The sequence below is a fragment of the Squalius cephalus genome (genome assembly GCF_949319135.1).
Source record: "Squalius cephalus genome assembly, chromosome: 11".
NCBI classification, from domain to species: Eukaryota; Metazoa; Chordata; class Actinopteri; order Cypriniformes; family Leuciscidae; genus Squalius; species Squalius cephalus.
Genome location: NC_137132.1, coordinates 4,263,177 through 4,282,108, shown reverse-complemented (window position 1 = coordinate 4,282,108; position 18,932 = coordinate 4,263,177). Strand labels below are relative to the sequence as shown.

The 18,932-nt window shown below is 36.4% G+C and overlaps 2 protein-coding genes across 4 annotated transcripts in view; one reads left to right on the top strand and one right to left on the bottom strand.

The window, feature by feature from the left end:
- Window positions 1-2,410: 2,410 nt before the first annotated feature.
- LOC307167292 (uncharacterized protein) lies at window positions 2,411-9,114 on the bottom strand. 3 transcript variants are annotated; one of them, XM_079886277.1, is made up of 4 exons: window positions 8,888-9,114; window positions 8,239-8,421; window positions 3,805-4,785; window positions 2,411-2,432 (listed from the first exon to the last, which is right to left on the bottom strand). In XM_079886277.1, exons 2-3 carry the CDS (start codon window positions 8,339-8,341, stop codon window positions 3,809-3,811), a joined length of 1,080 nt encoding a protein of 359 aa, XP_079742403.1. In that variant the 5' UTR covers window positions 8,342-8,421; window positions 8,888-9,114; the 3' UTR covers window positions 2,411-2,432; window positions 3,805-3,808. The 3 variants fall into 3 exon arrangements, with proteins under 3 accessions (XP_079742403.1, XP_079742405.1, XP_079742404.1); XM_079886279.1 differs by lacking the exon at window positions 2,411-2,432 and having other exon boundaries at window positions 3,785-4,776; XM_079886278.1 differs by lacking the exon at window positions 2,411-2,432 and having other exon boundaries at window positions 3,785-4,785; window positions 8,239-8,416.
- A 157-nt stretch (window positions 9,115-9,271) lies between these two features.
- cwf19l2 (CWF19 like cell cycle control factor 2) overlaps window positions 9,272-18,932 on the top strand; it is a 32,598-nt gene continuing 22,937 nt past the window's right edge. The window contains 4 exon segments of the mRNA XM_079886594.1: window positions 9,272-9,375; window positions 15,394-15,504; window positions 16,037-16,162; window positions 16,347-16,457. Coding sequence (XP_079742720.1) covers window positions 9,283-9,375; window positions 15,394-15,504; window positions 16,037-16,162; window positions 16,347-16,457 — 441 coding nt within the window. The 5' untranslated portion in view covers window positions 9,272-9,282.

The following is an 18,932-nucleotide window of genomic DNA, read 5'->3' as shown; positions in this document are numbered from 1 at the left end:
GAACTGACTCTGAATTTTAGTATTGCTTCTTATATGAGGATCCTTTTTCAAATACAAGGTCAATATTGATTTTCACTAACAACAAAACAACATATTATCCGTGAATTTATATGTAACTAAGCTTTAGGAGCTTTCCATCTTTACTCTCCTCCCTGTTACGTTGCTTTCGGAGATCGACTATTTTTGACTGACAAAATGCCGGCGGACGGAAACACAGTGAGTTGTACAAAATCTTTCTTTTTAGTAAACTCTGTGAACACAAACACTGTTCTCAATGCTGGAGTTCATGTGTGGTGATACTTCCAGCACAGTTTCATGTTGTGTCGAGCCGCCTTAGTGTTTTAAAAATAGGGATTTTTGATGCTATCATAGTCGTGCCCCATTCACTCCCATTCACAAGGCATTTTAACCTAAAACGAAAATACGGTCAAACTTAAAAGTGGCGTTTCCATTCTAATTATGCTTTTAAATGAAAGTTTGCCTCGGGTAGATTCACAAAAAGACCCTAGGTTGCATTTTGGCGAGAGTTACCCTTAAGGGATGTAATAATAATAATAGTAATATGAAAGAAGCTATTTATAACTGCTATTTTCCATATTATAAAAGTGCATGGTGACCTTTTATTGGTGATTTTATTGCAAGTCTTTTTTTTTTTTGTTGCTTGGACATTAACAACATTGAATTTCCTACCTAGACAAACAGATGTATTTTTTTGGGTTTGGCAATGACATATTTGATGTGTTATTCCTACATTCCCATACTTGTGTTTTTGTTTTTTATTTTACATTTATTGGTTTCAGTTTCTTCAATATGACCTATAAGGAGGGTCTCATAATGAGTTGTAATAAAGACAAAACACAGAAACATTTAGTTTTTGCAGGATTTGTTATTCTTTCTTTGCCGATTTATTCTAGATCTTAATATGTGTCAAGCAAAAATGTGCTTATCGTTGATTTAAAATCCTGCTTGTTCATTGGTTTTTCTCAATCAAAATAAAAGTTGTATATTTGCCATAGACTGTAAAAAATATATTTGCATAGAAGCGATTATGGCATCTTAATTTGTATAAATGTACAAATAGACATATGTGACCCTGGACCACAAAACCAGTCACATGGGTAATTTACATCATAAAGCTGAATAAATAAGCTTTCCATTGATGTGTGGTTTGTTATGATAGGACAGTATTGGTCGAGATACAACTATTGTAAATCTGGAATCTGAGGGTGCAAAAAAATCGAAACATTGAGAAAATCTCCTTTAAAGTTGTTCATTTATGTTGGCGATTGTGCAGCATTCACTCACACAAATACATGTTTTATATATTTACGGTAGGAAATTTACTAAATATCTTCATGGAACATGATCTTTACTTAATATCCTCATGATTTTTGGCATAAAAGATAAATTGATAAATTTGACCCATACAATGTATTGTTGGCTATTGCCACAGATATACCAGTGTGACATGTGACTGGTTCTATGATCCAGGGTCACATATATATATATATATATATATATATATATATATATATATATATATATATATATATATATATATACACATTATGTAAACAAAAACTTTCAAGTTATATGCGATTAAATATTTACACTTCTGAACAAAATCTTAAGACCGGGGGAAACATTGCAAGTATTCGCATTTCGCGCTGGTGGATCATAACCGGGTTGTAAGTACTGCTTCAAAATGCCAAAAGAAGAAACAGGAGCAAGAGACAAAAAATATAGAGTAGGCAATTTATTGAAAACTGCATTTAAACTCAAACAGGCTGTTCATCAGCTGATCAAATGTTTAAGACCATAGCCCAATAAATAAATAAATAAACCCACAACAGAACTAAAAGTGTAAAAAATGGACTAGTGAGTAGCCCCACAGTTCTTGTTGATCACTTCAAACACTCGTTCCGGCATGCTTGATGCGACTGTTTGCGCACAAAAAGTATTCTCGTCGCTTGATAAACTTATTATTGAGCTACTGTAGTCACTTGGACTATTTTAAACACTGTCTTTACTAACTTTCTGGGCCGGCAAGTTTCAATAACAGAGAAGCTTATGGAGGAGTGAGACAGCTCTCAGATTTCATCAAAAATATCTTCATTTGTGTTCTGAAGATGAACGAAGGTCTGACGGGGTTGGAACAACATGAAGGTGCGTAATTACTGACAGAATTTTCATTTTTGGGTGAACTAACCCTTTAAATCATATATGATAGCCTACATGTGTCTTACATGCTCACAGCAATGTCTATGAATGTATATTGGCAGTGGAAAGTCTCAGCACTTGTTCTGCAGCACCGTAGCCAAAACCAAATACATGAACATTGCCATATCCATTCCCATACCAATCTCCTTTACGCTGCTTGGGAGAAACATATTCAGTCCATCTACACGTAATTCACTCGGACATGAAAACACCTTCTCACTAGGCGCGTTTCCATTAAAGATTTGCGCAAAACTTTTGCGATGTTTTTTTCTCTAGATATCGATAAAAAACTATTGCGAAATGACGCCGTTTCCATTTACTATGGAAGCTTGTTTCCACCACAAAATAAAAAAATTTAAATGATAATTGCGACTTTTTATCTCACAATTGCGAGTTTACATCTCGCAATTCTGACTTTATTTCTCAGAATTGCGAGATACAAAGTCAGAATTGCGTGAAATAAAGTCGCAATTGCGTGTTATAAAGTCAGAATTGCGAGATATAAAGTCAGAACTGCGAGATATAAAGTCACAATTGCGTGTTATAAAGTCAGAATTCTGACATATTTTCTCAGAATTGTGAGATATAAAGTCCAATTCTAAGGGGAAAAAAGACGGACTTTTTTTTTTTTACCTCAGAATAGTTTATCTCACAATTCTGACTTTATAACACGCAATTGCGACTTTATATCATGCAATTCTGACTTTATATCTCCCAATTGCATATTATAAAGTCAGAATTGCGTGATATAAAGTCGCAATTGCGAGAAAAAAAGTCAGAATTCTGACTTTATAAGACGCAATTGCGACTTTATTTCACGCAATTCTGACTTTATATCTCGCAATTCTGACTTTATAACACGCAATTGCGACTTTATTTCACGCAATTCTGACTTTATTACTCGAAATTCTGAGAAATAAAGTCAGAATTGCGAGATGTAAACTCGCAATTGTGAGATAAAAAGTCGCAATTATCTCTTAAAATGTTTTAGTCTGTGGCGGAAACAAGCTTCCATAATTAACCGATGTTATGCGACTAAAACGTAATTTTTTCCTCTCGTGATCAGTCATTCCAAAAATCATGGCAACGGACGTTGGTAAGTTTATATATATATATATATATATCACAGCCAATGCACTAGACATTATTATCATTAATCGAAGGAAACATAGGCGTGTTATCCAAGCATTAATGGCAAGGAAAGACCCTTATACTTGTGAGCGGCACATATGAAGTGTTTCTGGGTGTTTCTCCCTCATCTCTGCTTCGAGGTCTTGATTGTGGCATTTCTTTGAGGTTTAGAATCCATTATTCCTGTAATTATTTTGTCTTATATGAGTTTAATAAATAACTCTGTCTCGTATTCTGTCCAAACACACTGCGTTGTCTACGTCAGCTGACCTGTAAATGCGCAAAAACTGTTTCCATTGCAGTTTTGCGAAATATTCCTTTTTCGAATTGCCTGAAAAACCTCCTCATGCGAGCATAAAAACTTTTTTTTGCGATAAATGGGAGTTTTTGCGAAATTGACGTGTTTCCATTGGGCGTATTATCAATTTGCGCAATTTGAAGGGTAATGGAAACGCGGCTATTGTGATGATTTCTTGCAATGCTTTTTAATATGAGTGATAAGATTTGTCAGTTGAGAGAAACTCCTCCCACAGTTCGGGCAGTGGTACGGCTTCTCTCCGGTGTGAACTCGCTCGTGGACCTTCAGCGAGCCCGACTGAGTGAACCTCTTGTCGCAGTGCGAGCACTTGTAAGGCTTTTCCCCCGTGTGAATCCTCTGGTGCTCCTTCAGTCGTTTAGCCGTGGTAAAAGTCTTGCCGCACTCAAAGCACACGTGATCTCTCTCACCCGTGTGTCTTTTCTGGTGCTCTTTAAAGTTGCCCGGCCATATAAAGCTCTTTCCGCACAACGAGCACACGTACGGCCTCTCGTTCGTGTGAACCTTCAGGTGGTTTTTCAGAATGGATGAGGAAGTAAATCCTTCTCCACAATGAACACAGTTAAAAGGCTTCAACCCAGAATGAGAGTGCAGATGATTACTGAGGCTGTGCGCCCACTTGAACGTCTTTCCGCAGTGATGGCACTTGAAGGGTTTCTCTCCAGTGTGCACCCTAATGTGATCCCTAAGGCCTTTCTTACACGTTAAGCCCTTTCCGCATTGAGGGCAGATGAACAGCTTCTCCCTGGAGTGGATCCTCACGTGAACCTTGAGGTTGTTTTTAAATGTGAAACTCTTTCCACACTGGTGGCACATGTACGGTTTCTCTCCGGTGTGAGTTCGCACGTGATACTTCAGGCTCTCTTTACGCGTGAAACTCTTCCCGCAGTGGTGGCAGCTGAACGGTTTCTCTCCCGTGTGAATTCGTAAATGTTCCTTAAGGCTGTCTCTTCGTGTGAAACTGTTTCCACACTGTGGACACGTGAAGGAGTTTTTGGCTTCGGTTCTTTGAGTTTCGTTCTTCTCGGTCTTTGAACATGTTTCTTCAGTTATTAAAGATTCCTGATATGGATGTTTCTCCTCCACCTCATTCAGTTCTTCACTTTCTTCTTTTATGTCTGTCAAGACACAAAAAACATAATACATACCAAATCAGTTCAATAAACAAATGCACCATGTGCAGTACAGGTCAAAAGTTTGGAAACATTACGATTTTTTTATATTTTTGAAAGAAGTCTCTAATGCTTATCAAGGCTGCGTTTATTTGATCAAAAATACAGGGAAAAAAAACAGTAATATTAAATAATAGTTTTCTATTTGAATATACTTTTAAAATAATAATTTATTCCTGTGATCAAAGCTGAATTTTCAGGATCATTACTCCAGTCTTCAGTGTCACATGTGGCATCCAGTCTATCACATGATCCTTTAGAAATCACTCTAATATTCTGATTTATTATGAGTGTTGGAAACAGTTCTGCTGCCTAATATATTTGATGAATAAAAGGTTAAAAAGAACTGCATTTATGCAATTTATTTAAAAAATATTTTCTAATAATATAAATCTTCTTTATTATCACTTTTTATCAATTTAACACATCCTTGCTGAATAAAAGTATTGATTTATTTCAAAAAAAGAAAGAAAAAAAAATGACTGACCCCAAATTACTGACCAGTACTGTATATTGCTGTTACAAAAGATTTCTATTTAAAAAAAATTTGCTTCTTTATTTTTATTTATTTTTTTACTTTTTATTCATCAAAGTATCCTAAAACAGTATCACAGGTTATGAAAAAATATTAAGCAGCAGAACTGTCCTTAACTTTGATAATGAATCATCATATTATCATATATAAAGGATCATGTGATAGACTGGAGTAATGATCCTGAAAATTCAGCTTTGCATCACAGAAATAAATGATAATTTAAAGTATAATAAATTGAAAACCAATTATTTTAAATTGTAATAATATATCACAATATTACATTTTTTTCTGTATTTTTGATCAAATAAATGCAGGCTTGATGAGCAGAAGAAACTTCTTTCAAAAACATTAAAAATAGTAATATTTCCAAATTTTTGACCTTGCCCTGTACTGTATGTGATGTGCTAAAATTAGATTGTCATTCTCATTCAACACCATCTAATCAAGGTTAAAATCATTTACATATTTTTTTTGTGTCATTTTTTTTGCGAACAAAGAATGTTCTCAGAACTTTAGCTAATGTTCAGACAAGGTTTTCTCAAAGTTGTGAACAAACGTTCTTCCAGTAATGTTAATATAACATTTGTTCAGAGTCCCATTGCACGTTTTGACGTAAACGGGCACTAAGTTTTAACTCCTGCCGGTTCTAAAACTCAAACCCTAAACCTTTGGGTCACAAGTCCGACTATCTAACCATTAGGCCACAACTTAGAGTCAGGGATAAACTTAAATTGACAGCATTCACTTCTGCTCACATATTTAAAGGCCGCTATTGGATCATTGTACCCTGGAAATCCAGAGTTCTCCCGAGGGCACAAGTTGAATTTGCTCAGCGAGTTACTCTGGTGTCGAGTAATGATGCTCATTAAATATGCCCCTCGATCTGAGCTGCACCAATCACATCGGGTTATCTGATATAGGTGGGCCAGAGGCGAGATGACGACAGCGCTGTGACGTCGAAGTCATTAGTAAACATTGCAAGATGGCTATGGATGAACACCAGTTGTTTGAAACGGCTTTGGCCGCTACAATGAACGAGTTAGACTTGGCTTTTTATCTAAAACAGGAACAGAAGACGGCGCTCGAATCGTTCCTTTGCAAGAAGGACGTTTTTGCTGTTTTGCCGACCGGATACGGTAAGAGTATAATCTACCAGTTAGCTCCGCTGGTAGCTAAGCGAATGGGGTTTATTGTGATTGGTCGTAGTGTTATCCAGTTGAGATTTTCAAATGCATGCTTGGTGCCGCCCCTCGAGCTGGCCGATTTTCATTAGTCGACGCCAGACCATTAAAGGAGAACTCCGGTCAATTTTAACATTGAGCTCATTTTTTTGTAAATTTGGAGTGCTGTCAGTACAGAGAACAACGACAAAAATCGGTGTTGCCTACACCGTGTTATCCTCTTTTTAAAATTTGCACCCTGTTGACTTCAATGGGGCAAGTTTTAAACCTGCTTTTAGCCTCTTTACATCCTTGATGTGTCATTACAAGTGCCCAGCTAATGTGAGTGATTCCTTCAGAGTGAACACGAGTGAATCTGACTGCAGTAGATGTGAAAGATATTAATAAAAATGATGTTATTTAAGCCAGCGCACATACCTGTATTTACATCCTGTTTTCGGTCGAAGTCCACAGTAATCGATTGTCGAGTTCACGCGCAGTTAGTTAGTTACCTATGATTACGTGCGTGAACTCGACAATCGACTACTGTGGACTTCAACCGAAAACAGGATGTAAATACAGGTATGTGCGCTGGCTGAATTATTATAATTTTTACTCATATCTTTCACATCTACTGCAGTCAGATTCACCGTGTTCACTCTGAAGGAATCACTCACATGACCTGTGCACTTGTAATGACACATCAAGGATGTTAAGAGGCTAAAAGCAGGTTTAAAACTTGCCCCATTGAAGTCAACAGGGTGCAAATTTTAAAAAGAGGATAACACGGTGTAGGCAACACCGATTTTTGTCGTTGTTCTCTGTATTGACAGCACTCCAAATGTACAAAAAAATGAGCTCAATGTTAAAATTGACCGGAGTTCCCCTTAAATCTTTCAGATTTAGGTTTGGATTTCCAGGCTAGGATCATTGAGTGTAAACGTCATAATATGCAACTATACGCATTACTTTACAGAAGGTTTACGACCTACAAGCTACTTTCTGCCTGAACAAATGGTGCAACCGAATAAAGTGCAGAGTTAGTTCAAAAATAGCTAGTAGTTACTAAGACTCTAACGAGGTCTTTATGTTCAAATTTAACTAAGAACTTACGAATGGCTGGAGCAACCCTTCCCGGGTCTTAATAATGTTCTCAAAACATAAGCACAAAAGCTTTACGTTCATGGAATGTTTTATTTATGAAGTGTTTTAGTTGGAAGTTTGTCGGAATCTTCTCTTAACAATCATATATATAAAAAAACATTTAAAGGGATAGTTCACCCAAAAATGAAAATTCTTTCATCATTTTCTCACCCTCAAGTTGTTCCAAACCGGTATGAGTTTTTTTGTTACGCTGAACACAAAAGAAAATATTTTGAAGAATGTTGATAACCAAATAGTCGATGGACTTCAGTGACTTACATAGTAGTCAACTGTTTTGTCACCCATATCCTTAAAAATATCTTCTTTTGTGTTCAGCAGAAGAAAGAAACTCATACGGGTTTGGAACAACTTGAGGGTGAGTAATTGATGATAATTCTTGGGTGAACTATCCCTTTAAAGAACTGAAATTTCATAGTTTTGCAAAACATTCTTCGTCATATTTGTTTGTTTACCTATGGTTTCTTAAATTCAGCCACCAAATTCTGAAGCTTTGGCACCTTAATGTTCCTCCACCATCAATAATCAAGAATGGACACCAACCTGTTTGCTCCTCAGTATCTTCACATTTTATTCTGGATGCTTCCAGATCACTCATGTCTTCAATCTCCTCTTCGACAAACTCTGTCTTTACTATAGTATACATAGTACATATAGGCTATTTAACTTGTTACACCTGCTTGCTTGTTCCTCTCTTGTAGGATGACAGTCGATGTATGATCTTGTCTGCCAAAATCAAAAATAATACAAGTTAATACACGTGTCTGTCTTATTTTACAATTTTATCTCACAGTTATTGTATTCTTGTCTTACTTTCGTTATTTATCTTTGCATTTAAAAACATACTTTGGCTTAAATCCAAATAATTAATAATATATGATGTCTATAATACGCTTTGATTTTAACACATCATATTCAAATCCCAGTGATAACTTACTATTGCTAGTCATAATTTATGATGATGCTGATTATATTCCAGTGATAATAGCTAACAGTAGGTATTTTTACCTACATAAATCATAATAATAAATGCATGAATTAATCTCATGACATTAACCCCAAAAGGCTTAATTTACACGCATATAATTAATTACGCTGATACTGACAAATGTTACAGTAAGAGCCCAGATGTTGTATGAAAACAGATTAAGACACACAGATAACTGTTATTTTAAAGTGTTTCTTTGTTTACCTTTTGTAGTCTTTGTTCTCTCTCTCGTCTCGCGTCCCGATTTTGTGCATTTAATGCCTTTTGCCATTTAAACTCGCATCACACGATTTCATAATGCTAATGCCCTCCACTGTCGTGAACACCTTCCGTACTACGCATGTTTTTTATTATTATTATTATTAATGCGTTTTAACAATGCATGGAATTTTTGTTCGTATCTCACATAGTCCGAAAACATTGTTTTTAAATGATTATAATAAGGTTGAAATGTCTAAAAACGTCCTTGAATTTGAATGCACCTTGCTTAGGGTTTGAGAATACAGCAGCAGCGCCCCCTGGAGGAAAACAAGCGAGCAGCATCTGTCGCACTACGGTAGATGTTTACGACAGTAGGATTCGCGCTTTACGGCAGCATCATGGCAGCGTTCGGTGTGAGTTTTGAGAGCTCAAGCAGCATTAAATCTAGAAAAGAGTCCAAAAGAGAAGAAAGACAGCACGTTTTGCAACAGGTAAAACAAATAAACACTTTAAACTAACATCTGATAACTGATTCAGTCGGATTAAGACTTGAAGACTTACAAGAATTAGAAGCGATTGTTGTTTTAACAGATCTGTTTACATTCATCTCTCACTCATCATTCATACTTTCATCAATATACCAGTTCATTCTGAATGTATATTTTTGTGTCATTTTTGTTTTGTGTCCAGATGTCTTATAGCTGGTTTCATAAATGATCCTTCAACATCTTAGCTGATTTATGTATCATTTTTGCCGATTTTTGTCAATATTTTGCTTAAATTATTACGAACATCGATGCCGTGAGCATCTTTCTTTCTTTTTTTATTTATAACGCACAATTTATTACAACAGTTGCCCAAAGTGCTGTACAAATAACTTAAATATAATAATACTAATGATACATAGAACAAATAATACAATAGCATACATACAAATAAACACACAAACATTCGTATGATTTTAATAGATTTCATTTAGTAAACACACTTAGTAATTTCAGATTTAACATTAAAGCAAGTGTCATTCATTTAAAAAAGTTGGCCAAGCCCACAAAATAATTAATAATGACCTTATAGTATTGTCTATGGTTATCAAACGTTAATGCTGTGTAACCTTGAGAAGAACTGACTTAATACACTATAAAACACCACTGTAAAGTTTGGATATAATTTAATCATACCAAATTAAATATTCTCAGAATTGAATTGAAATCAGTATGTTTCACACAATATTCAAAACATAATCAAAAATAGAAATATTTTTTGACAAAGAATTTTTAGAAATGGGACATAACTGTTAATTGGCCAAGCAGTCACAATCATCATCATCTCAAAATAGCATGATAATGAATGATTAAAGGCTTCCTCGCACTACAGGATAATGAGCCGATTTTGGGGCCAATTAGTAAAGGTAAAGATTTTCCTGTGGTATGGTGTGTGTTACGAGTGAATCTGCTCAGAAGAACATCAGGGCCGCACCGATCTCAAATCATAAATGTCCAATATGTTGCATGCATGGTTATGATCAGAGATCAGTTGTGTTGGGGGAAACCCGAGGACATTCTTCTTGCCCGTCATCCGCCATGTTTGTTTTTCTCAAAAGTCAAATTTGACTGTGAAAGATTCTGCGAGATTTCCCGTGTTCACAGTCGTGACTAGATTCAGAAGTAGGTGATATGTCCCTGTATACAAAACTGTTAATGTCCCCCTGTAGTCAATAATTTTATCCCTTAAATCTAATCTTTGATGACCAAAATTACATATTTAAAAAAAAAAAAAAATGCCTTAAATCCCTTAAAATATCTTGAATGCAACTCGACACCCTCATTTAGTATGCGTGGTTCTATGAATATGCAAATGAGCCCCGCCTCCACTCACTCCCTCAGCTCAGAGATCCACTGGTTGACGATCACACGTTGATCTGATTGGTTACAAGGTAGTTTGTGACGTCAGAAACACCAGCGATTTCAAAGCGTGTTTTTGAGACTGTCTTTGGTTCACTGCAGTTTTAAGGAGGAAATACTCAGCAATGCTGTCGACTTATGAACTTACACACGGTTTGTCTTAAAGCAGATTAAAAACACCACATAGACACATAAACAACATTAAAAACTTGATTTTCACCACAGGGGGATATTAAATCTTTTTTTTTTTTTTGCATGTTTGTGGTCTGTCTCATTGTGAAAATCTGATCGGATTTCAAATTTTCTTTTTTAGTTTTGGCCAGTTTTTAATCCGCCTAGTTGATATCAGTCAGTCACTAGTTAGTTCTGAGCTGAACCGGCACTAAACTACCTTTAGGGGGCGATACCAGTCCATAGTGCGTTTACAGTCTGATGAACACAGTCATCCATAAGTGTGAATTTGGATGATAACATAGTTAATCAATAATAAACATAATAACATATTTGCAATTGATGTTTAGTATACAATATGAGCTATTTCAATAGAACTATTTCTGTAAGCTTCTTTCTTAACATAAAAAGAATTATATGCATCACTTTTAAATTAGCATGAAATGTGCAGTCACTCACCTGTAAATGTTCAGTGCTGGTAAAACCCTGTGAATGAGAGCATTCTCGCTCTCTCAGTGTATCTGGATAATGTCCAGGTTGATGTTTTCCCTCCTGGTGTCTAATGATGATTAGCAGGAGAATATAAACACCACTGATCATCAGTGTTTAACAGGACGGTCAACTCTGTCCTCGCCTGATAACAGACACAGACAGCTGCTCTATTTAGGTTTATTTGATTTATTTCCTGGCCTTTAAACATTTATTTGAAGTTGCTGCCATGTAATTCAACATCATTTCCTTATTTTCTGATTTCCTCTTTTCCTCTTTGGTGTTTTTTTTTATTTCTTTGCTTGAGTTATGTTTACTAACTCTAAAACTTCATATACTAAAAATCATTGGTAACACTTTACAGTAAGGTCCCATTTATTAATGTAACATGGACTAACAATGATGAATACATATGTTACAGTATGTATTAGTCTTTCTTAAAGTTAGTTGATAAAACTACAAATGGACAACTTTTGCTTTTAAAAATGTGCCAGTAAATGTTATATATAAAATAATATTAATGACGATTAATACATGCTTTAGAAGTCGTTTTCATTGTAAGTTCATGTTAACTAATCTTAACAAATGATACCTAATTGTAAAGTGTTATCAAATCATTGTCTGTAATTGAATTAAAGCCGAAATATAAATTTTTGATTTAAAAACTTCAAAGACTTAAATGAAAATCAGAAACATTGTCTTGGAAACTAACTATTACTAAGTACTAAAATGATTAAAACTAATGGAAAAATGAATAGCTAAATAGAAATATTAACAAATACCAATAACAAAAATGACTTAAACTATAAATAAAATAAAATATAAAAATAAAAGTTAACTTAAATATGATATAACTATATAAATATCACTAAAGTTTCACTGGAGATATTTGACTGTCAGTCTGAAATGTTAGCATATGACACAATATGCATATGGACTGCTTATAAAAAATATATGATATGCAATAGTATGCGTTATATACTGTACATTGCTTGTTACATTGTATACAAAAAATGTTTCAAACTCTTAAATAATAAAAATAAAAGATTTTTATATTTTTGTAGAAATACATTTTTATTTCTTAGTGGGAAGAACATTTTTTTTTAAAAATGTATTTGGAACTTTTTCATTCTATAAAGAACGTTTTGTGGAATGGAAAAGTTCCATGGATGTTGAAGGTTCTTTATGGAAACATTGATGGCACAAAAAAAAAAAAAAACTTTATTTTTAAGAGTGTTCAGGTGACCTTACTATAGCCCTATTCGGACGGGATTAGCTTTACCACAGGACGTCTGTAATATTAATGGCCAATTCACACGGGATCAGAGATCTCAGTAAAACCAGCAGAAGTGGGAGAGTAACTCGCTTTACACACCGCCGTCACACTCATGTGTGTATTATTGCTTCTTGATATCACGTGCGCTAACACACATAACCTATATTTATATATATAAAACAGTTATGTCCGGTAGAACGATGTATTAATGAACTTCAGATTGGATTGTGTTGGTAATAGACACTTATCTAACGCTAAAAGATGTTTCTCCTCTAACAAGTGCTGTCGATCTCCTCTCTGATCTGAATGGTGTGTGTGTGAAACACTTGAGTTTTGCCACAGACTCGTCCCAGCGTCTAGAACGCAACTGATGCTTTTTCAAGCGTCTCCATACTTGAAAAAACTGCGGAAAACTACTTTTAAACAGGAAGTATTTACGTACATATGGATCGTACATTAGGAGCACCTGAGGTCATTTTCCCAGACCTTTTTACTGAAGGTAAAAGTCGCCGTCATGATCACTGAGATGAGACATTCGGACGGGACTAAAATCACAAAGAAGCTCTGGTGATTATTACTTTACCCCTCCTCTCCATGTTACACTAGTGCCGTCCGAATAGGGCTTTAGTTGTATGTTTAATCCAGCAAGGTCATCTCAGAAAAAAATATAAACTTATGTTGCACTTTTTGGCATACTGAACATATGATCAAAACTAGGTCATTTGGGATATCTGTGCAAACTGCAGAAATAGTGTGAGTATTATCATGCTACTCCATGTGTCCAGATCTGTGTACTGTGTCTGTTATCTAGAGATACACCAGCCATAAATCAGAACCGGACTGTTTTATTTTGGCCGATCTCTGTTCCGGACTTGCACACAAACTGCTTTGCAAATCAATTCCCAAAATGTCATTTGTGTGGAAATATTAGGAAGTCTGTAAACAGGATGTTAACAGAGACCAGGAGAACGGAGAAAATACTGTTCGTGATGCTCAAAATATCAGAAGGAAAATATAAATATTGATATTGGTTTATATGAATGTATCTCTGAAGGGAACTGACTGTCTGTCTTCATTTTTTAGGCTCGTTCACGCTAAGGACGATAACGATAAAGATATAGTTCTAAAAATCATTTTCAGTATTAAAGAATAGCAGAGTTCACACCATAGCTATAACGATAACGACACAGAGAAACAATATCGTTGGAATCACTTTCAGAACGATTTTATCCAGCTGATGAACGATAAAAACATTGACAACCAATCATTTAAAGCATGTGCTTATAATAAACAGAACGATATCGTCCGCTGCTGTGGACACTAATATAGTTCTCTTTATAGTTAATGTTCTTAATGTGAATGGGCCTTTACCTCCGTTTAAAGTAGTGTTTAAACTGTGCAAGTAGTTGCACAGTTTTGAAAACGAACGTTAAAGGGATAGTTCACTTTGAAATGACATTTTGGTATGTTTTAGCTTACCTCAAGGGCATCCAAGATGTAGGTGTCTTTTTTTCCGCAGTAGTTTCAATTTTGATATTTTTAGGTCAAACCGTTCTTGTCTGACCGTCATATCATGCAGGTCTGTGGTCACTGTCTCAAAGAGCATGCACAGAGTCCAAATTAAAACAATTCCCCATCGTAAGTACACATTGATGGCCTAAGACACGAAACGAGCGGTTTGTGTGAGAAAACGAACAGTATTTATATCGTTTTTACCTCTTATACACAACCACATCCAAGTGATCTGAGGGCGCGGGCGCTTCCTGGTGTGTGACGTGTGCGCAGACTGGTGCATAGATATATACACTAGATGTCGCATTAAAGACATTCTTTCCAATGAACTGCCGTAGCCAAGGCGACATCTAGTGTATATATATCTATGCACCAGTCTGCGCACATGTTACACACCAGGATGCGCTCGCGCCCTCAGATCACTTGGACGTGGCTGTGTTACAAGAGGTAAAAACGATATAAATACTGTTCGTTTTCTCACACAAACCGCTCGTTTCGTGTCTTAGGCCATCAATGTGTACTTACGATGGGGAATTGTTTAATTTGGACGATGGGGAATTGTTTTAATTTGGACTCTGTGCATGCTCTTTGAGACAGTGACCACAGACCTGCATGATATGACGGTCAGACAAGAACGGTTTGACCTAAAAATATCAAAATTGAAACTACTGCGGAAAAAAAGACACCTACATCTTGGATGCCCTTGAGGTAAGCTAAAACATACCAAAATTTTATTTCAAAGTGAGCTATCCCTTTAAGGGTTGTTTTAAGGACATGTTCGTGCATGCCGGTAGACAGCCACTCTGAATCGGTCAAAGGCGATTCTAAACGAGGCAAAAGGTCGAGACAGGACCCATCGTCAAACTTTCTGTGTCCACCACTCTAGTTCATCCAAAACAAACCAGAAAAGAGACTCCAAGTGCTAAATACCGGAATTATCCTTTAACAAAGTAGAATAAAATCGTCAGCTGGTATCCGAATCGGCCATTCTGAAGAGCATCACGCTCTTCCATCTGTGTTGGGTTTGTCTGTGCACACATTACGCTGGGAAACGACCTGACAAACCTTTATCACCCCCAGACAAATATGTAATTAGAATTTAAACAACATCCTCATCTGCTTTCCTCTCCTGTTTCTGCTTGCTTCTCTGTCTGTAGGCTAAAGAGAAGTATGAGAATGAGGAGAGGAGGAAGGCCGAGAGGAAGGCCAGGGGTGAAGACACTTGGATGCTTCCTGATGTTGACCTGCGACTGCAGCAGATTGGCCAGGTCAGAGGTCAAACTCATTAAAGATGACCAGAAATGTTTTTTTTTTTTTGATTCATAAAATAACTTCAGGTTGGTAAGATTTTTAAAATGTTTTTGAAAGAAGTCTCTTCTGCTCACCAAGGCTGTATTTATTTGATTAAAAATACTGTAAAAACATAGATATTGTTACTATTAATTGCAAATACCAGTTTTCTATGTGAATATATAGTAAAGTGTAATTTATTCCTGTGATCAAAGCTGAATTTTCAGCATCATTACTCCAGTCTTCAGTGTCACATGATCCTTCAGAAATCAGTGTAATATGAGGATTTGATGCTCAAGACACATTTATGATTATTATCAGTGGTGAAAACGAAATAAAAATTAAATTACTAAATTAAATTTCACGACTTGATATTGCTGTAAATACATATACATACCATATTGTAGAAGTTAAAATGTTGTCTTTAACGATACATTTGTACAATTGGTCTCTGTCTCTCATTTCTCTCCACACCGGATTCACATTTTGTGTTTGTTTTTTTGCACACAGGAGCATGCAGTGAAAAACAAGAAAAAGAAAAAGGAAAAGAAAGCGAAAAAGGAGAAGAAAGAGAAGAAGAAGAAAGCCAAGAAAGAGAAAAATGCAGGGGAAACTGCATCTTGTGACAGCTCTGAAGTATGTGCTTTAACATCACGTTTACCCCATTTAACCACATTTTAATGCCACATTTAATACTGCGTTAAGCGTTTTTTCTCCAGGTATTTCAGGCTGAGTAACTAAAATGTTGCAGTAAATTTCAATTGCGTTTGCAAGCGTACAACATCGTTTCTTCCATGTGGTGATCCTTATTTGTTTACAGGACTCAGAGGACGAGTGGGTGGAGGCCCAGATTCCTTCAGGGGGCGGAGACAAGACATGGAAGGCGGAGCTTGAGACCACGCCCACATCTACAGTGGCCAGTACTAACCAAGTAAGATCCCAGTCTATGTTTGGGATAATGTACATCCAGCCGGTTGTTATCTCAGAATAAACCCGACAGGGTGATCAGGAGGGTCTTGCATGAGCCTGAAGGGGTTTATTCTGAGATAACAACCGGCTGGATGTACATTATCCCGCTTATTACACGACTACTTGCCACATAAGTAAGTAATTAGACACAAAATATAGATCTGAGTTGAAATATTTTATTAGCTCTTTAAACGCGGAGAGAGCAGTTGCTAGCGCGGCAAGTTCAAACTAGAAGGACATTTAAGGGATACGGTATACAGTCATACCACTTATTACAGCATTTCATCACATACATAATTACGGAGATAAGAGATATTGATTTCAGATTAAACTGTTTTAAAATCATACTTGTTTATATCTTATAATCCAACAGTGTACAAAACAATAGTCACAAAATGGCAGCAGCTGCGATTGAATGAAACTAGAGAGAGTGAGTCCACGATACTAGGGGTGTAACGATATGCGTATTCGTATTGAACCGTTCGGTACGAGGCTTTCGGTTCAGTTTTCGGTACGCATTTTCAAACCGAACGGTTCGTTGGACCATTTTTCCTGCCGACCAAAATTTCGTTATTTCAAATGTAGGCGCGTTGTGCATTGCAAGCGCGCTCATAATGACGCCGGCGCGACCACAACATTGTCCGACATCAAATGGCAAACATAATGCAAGCGGAACAAAACTGCTCGTTATTGTGTGGTTGAAGGACTGTTTATTGGACCAGTGCAGCGCGAGCCGATCTTGATCATGCGACACTGTTACTACACAGCGCTAATAAGAGATCCAGTAAAGAAAGCATTTGAAATCGCCACAGAAGTAATAACATCGCTGCGAGATCTAGTGAGAAACATTCACATTTCTCCGTTATTAACAGATCAAACAGTGCGTGGAAACCTGGAAGAAACATTGTGCCATGAATGAACTATCCAGTGTCCACAGATCTGCAACATTCACCATGGATTTACTGTAGTAACACTCACTGCAACCATGGAAGTTTGGCAGGAATAGTAGGCTATAATGCCTTCAAGTAACATTACGTCGGTTTTAGTTTGACATTATGAATACAATTGCTGCCCTCAAATGTTAATCTGAAATAAAATAAACCTTTATTTATAACTACTACAATATTACATTTCATTTTTTCCAAGGAACTGTTTTGTTTTATATGCTCCTAAGAAGAGTCAATTATAGCTCTAGAATTGCTCAAAGTAAAAAAATATCATACTTTATGATGTTAGTTTTACTAAAAAAAAAATGTAAAAAAATTAAATCAAGGAAATTTCTCTGGCATTTCTTTCTTTTTGCTGTATCAAAAACGTACCGAACTGTACTGAACCGAACCGTGACACAAGTGTATCGTATCCAAGCGGCAACCTCCCCGTCTCTCTCTTGAAACCAACACGGAAGTGAGTTAAACTGCAATTCGTTGACTGGCCGCTTGAGGCTGTTGTCAGAAGTGAGTCAAATCTGTATCTCCCCCATGTTAAAATGACCAACTTTACAGCAGAAAAAAACATGTTTACAGCCTGGTTCTCTCTGTGGCTTTGGTCTATACAGCTAATTTTGCCCTTCATGACAACTGTGAGGGGGGTGAATTTTTTTATAACTCTTCCGTTTAGTTGATTAATATTTAAAGTTCTGCAAGGGTGTGGCCACTTGAGTGACAGGTGGATTCCCGCTGATGTCAATGCTAGCCGTTTGTCTGCTGTTACTAGCCGTCACTTCACCTCAGCAGATTTTAGCTGCTGAACTTGCCATTTCTGCAGTGTTTGTGCTTTTTTTCGGGATTATTTCATACAATTTAAAACACCCATTACTTCGCCCACGGCTTTGGGTTCCGTCGTTGTCGAGTATCGTTCGAGAGAACAACCAGCGCTGTATTTCAGTTGTTTTCCTCTGTGAACATGCACTAATGGATGTCTGACAATTTCGTTGCTTTTTGGAGTTTTCAGATTTAAAAACGTCAATAAATGCTCGTTCGTTCTGCTCTCACGGAACAGATAGATTATAATATGCTTATGTACCGTCAGATGAAATCCTGCAGGCGTCAGCGCTTTCTCCGTCCATGCAATTACGTTAAATGTACATCCTTGAATGAGCGTGGATTTTCTAGCTCATTTACTTGAACTTCATAGGCAATATATCTATGGAGAGGTGGCCAAAATCAGAATTTAAAATGGACCGAATAAGCTCTACGAACTTGACGAGCGATGCCGCGCTGACGGACCATAGACTATAAAAAAAGAGTGACTGACATGTATGCACATAAATCACTGTCTCACACACACACTCTCAGAGTAATATTAAGTTACTGCATAATGCATTTTCAACTAGCAGAATAGTACAGAATCACGATACACAGTCTCACTTGTAGCCATGTCTTTTAACTATTATAATATTTCGAAGGGCAAAAATAGGAACTTTTAAATGAGCTCCTCA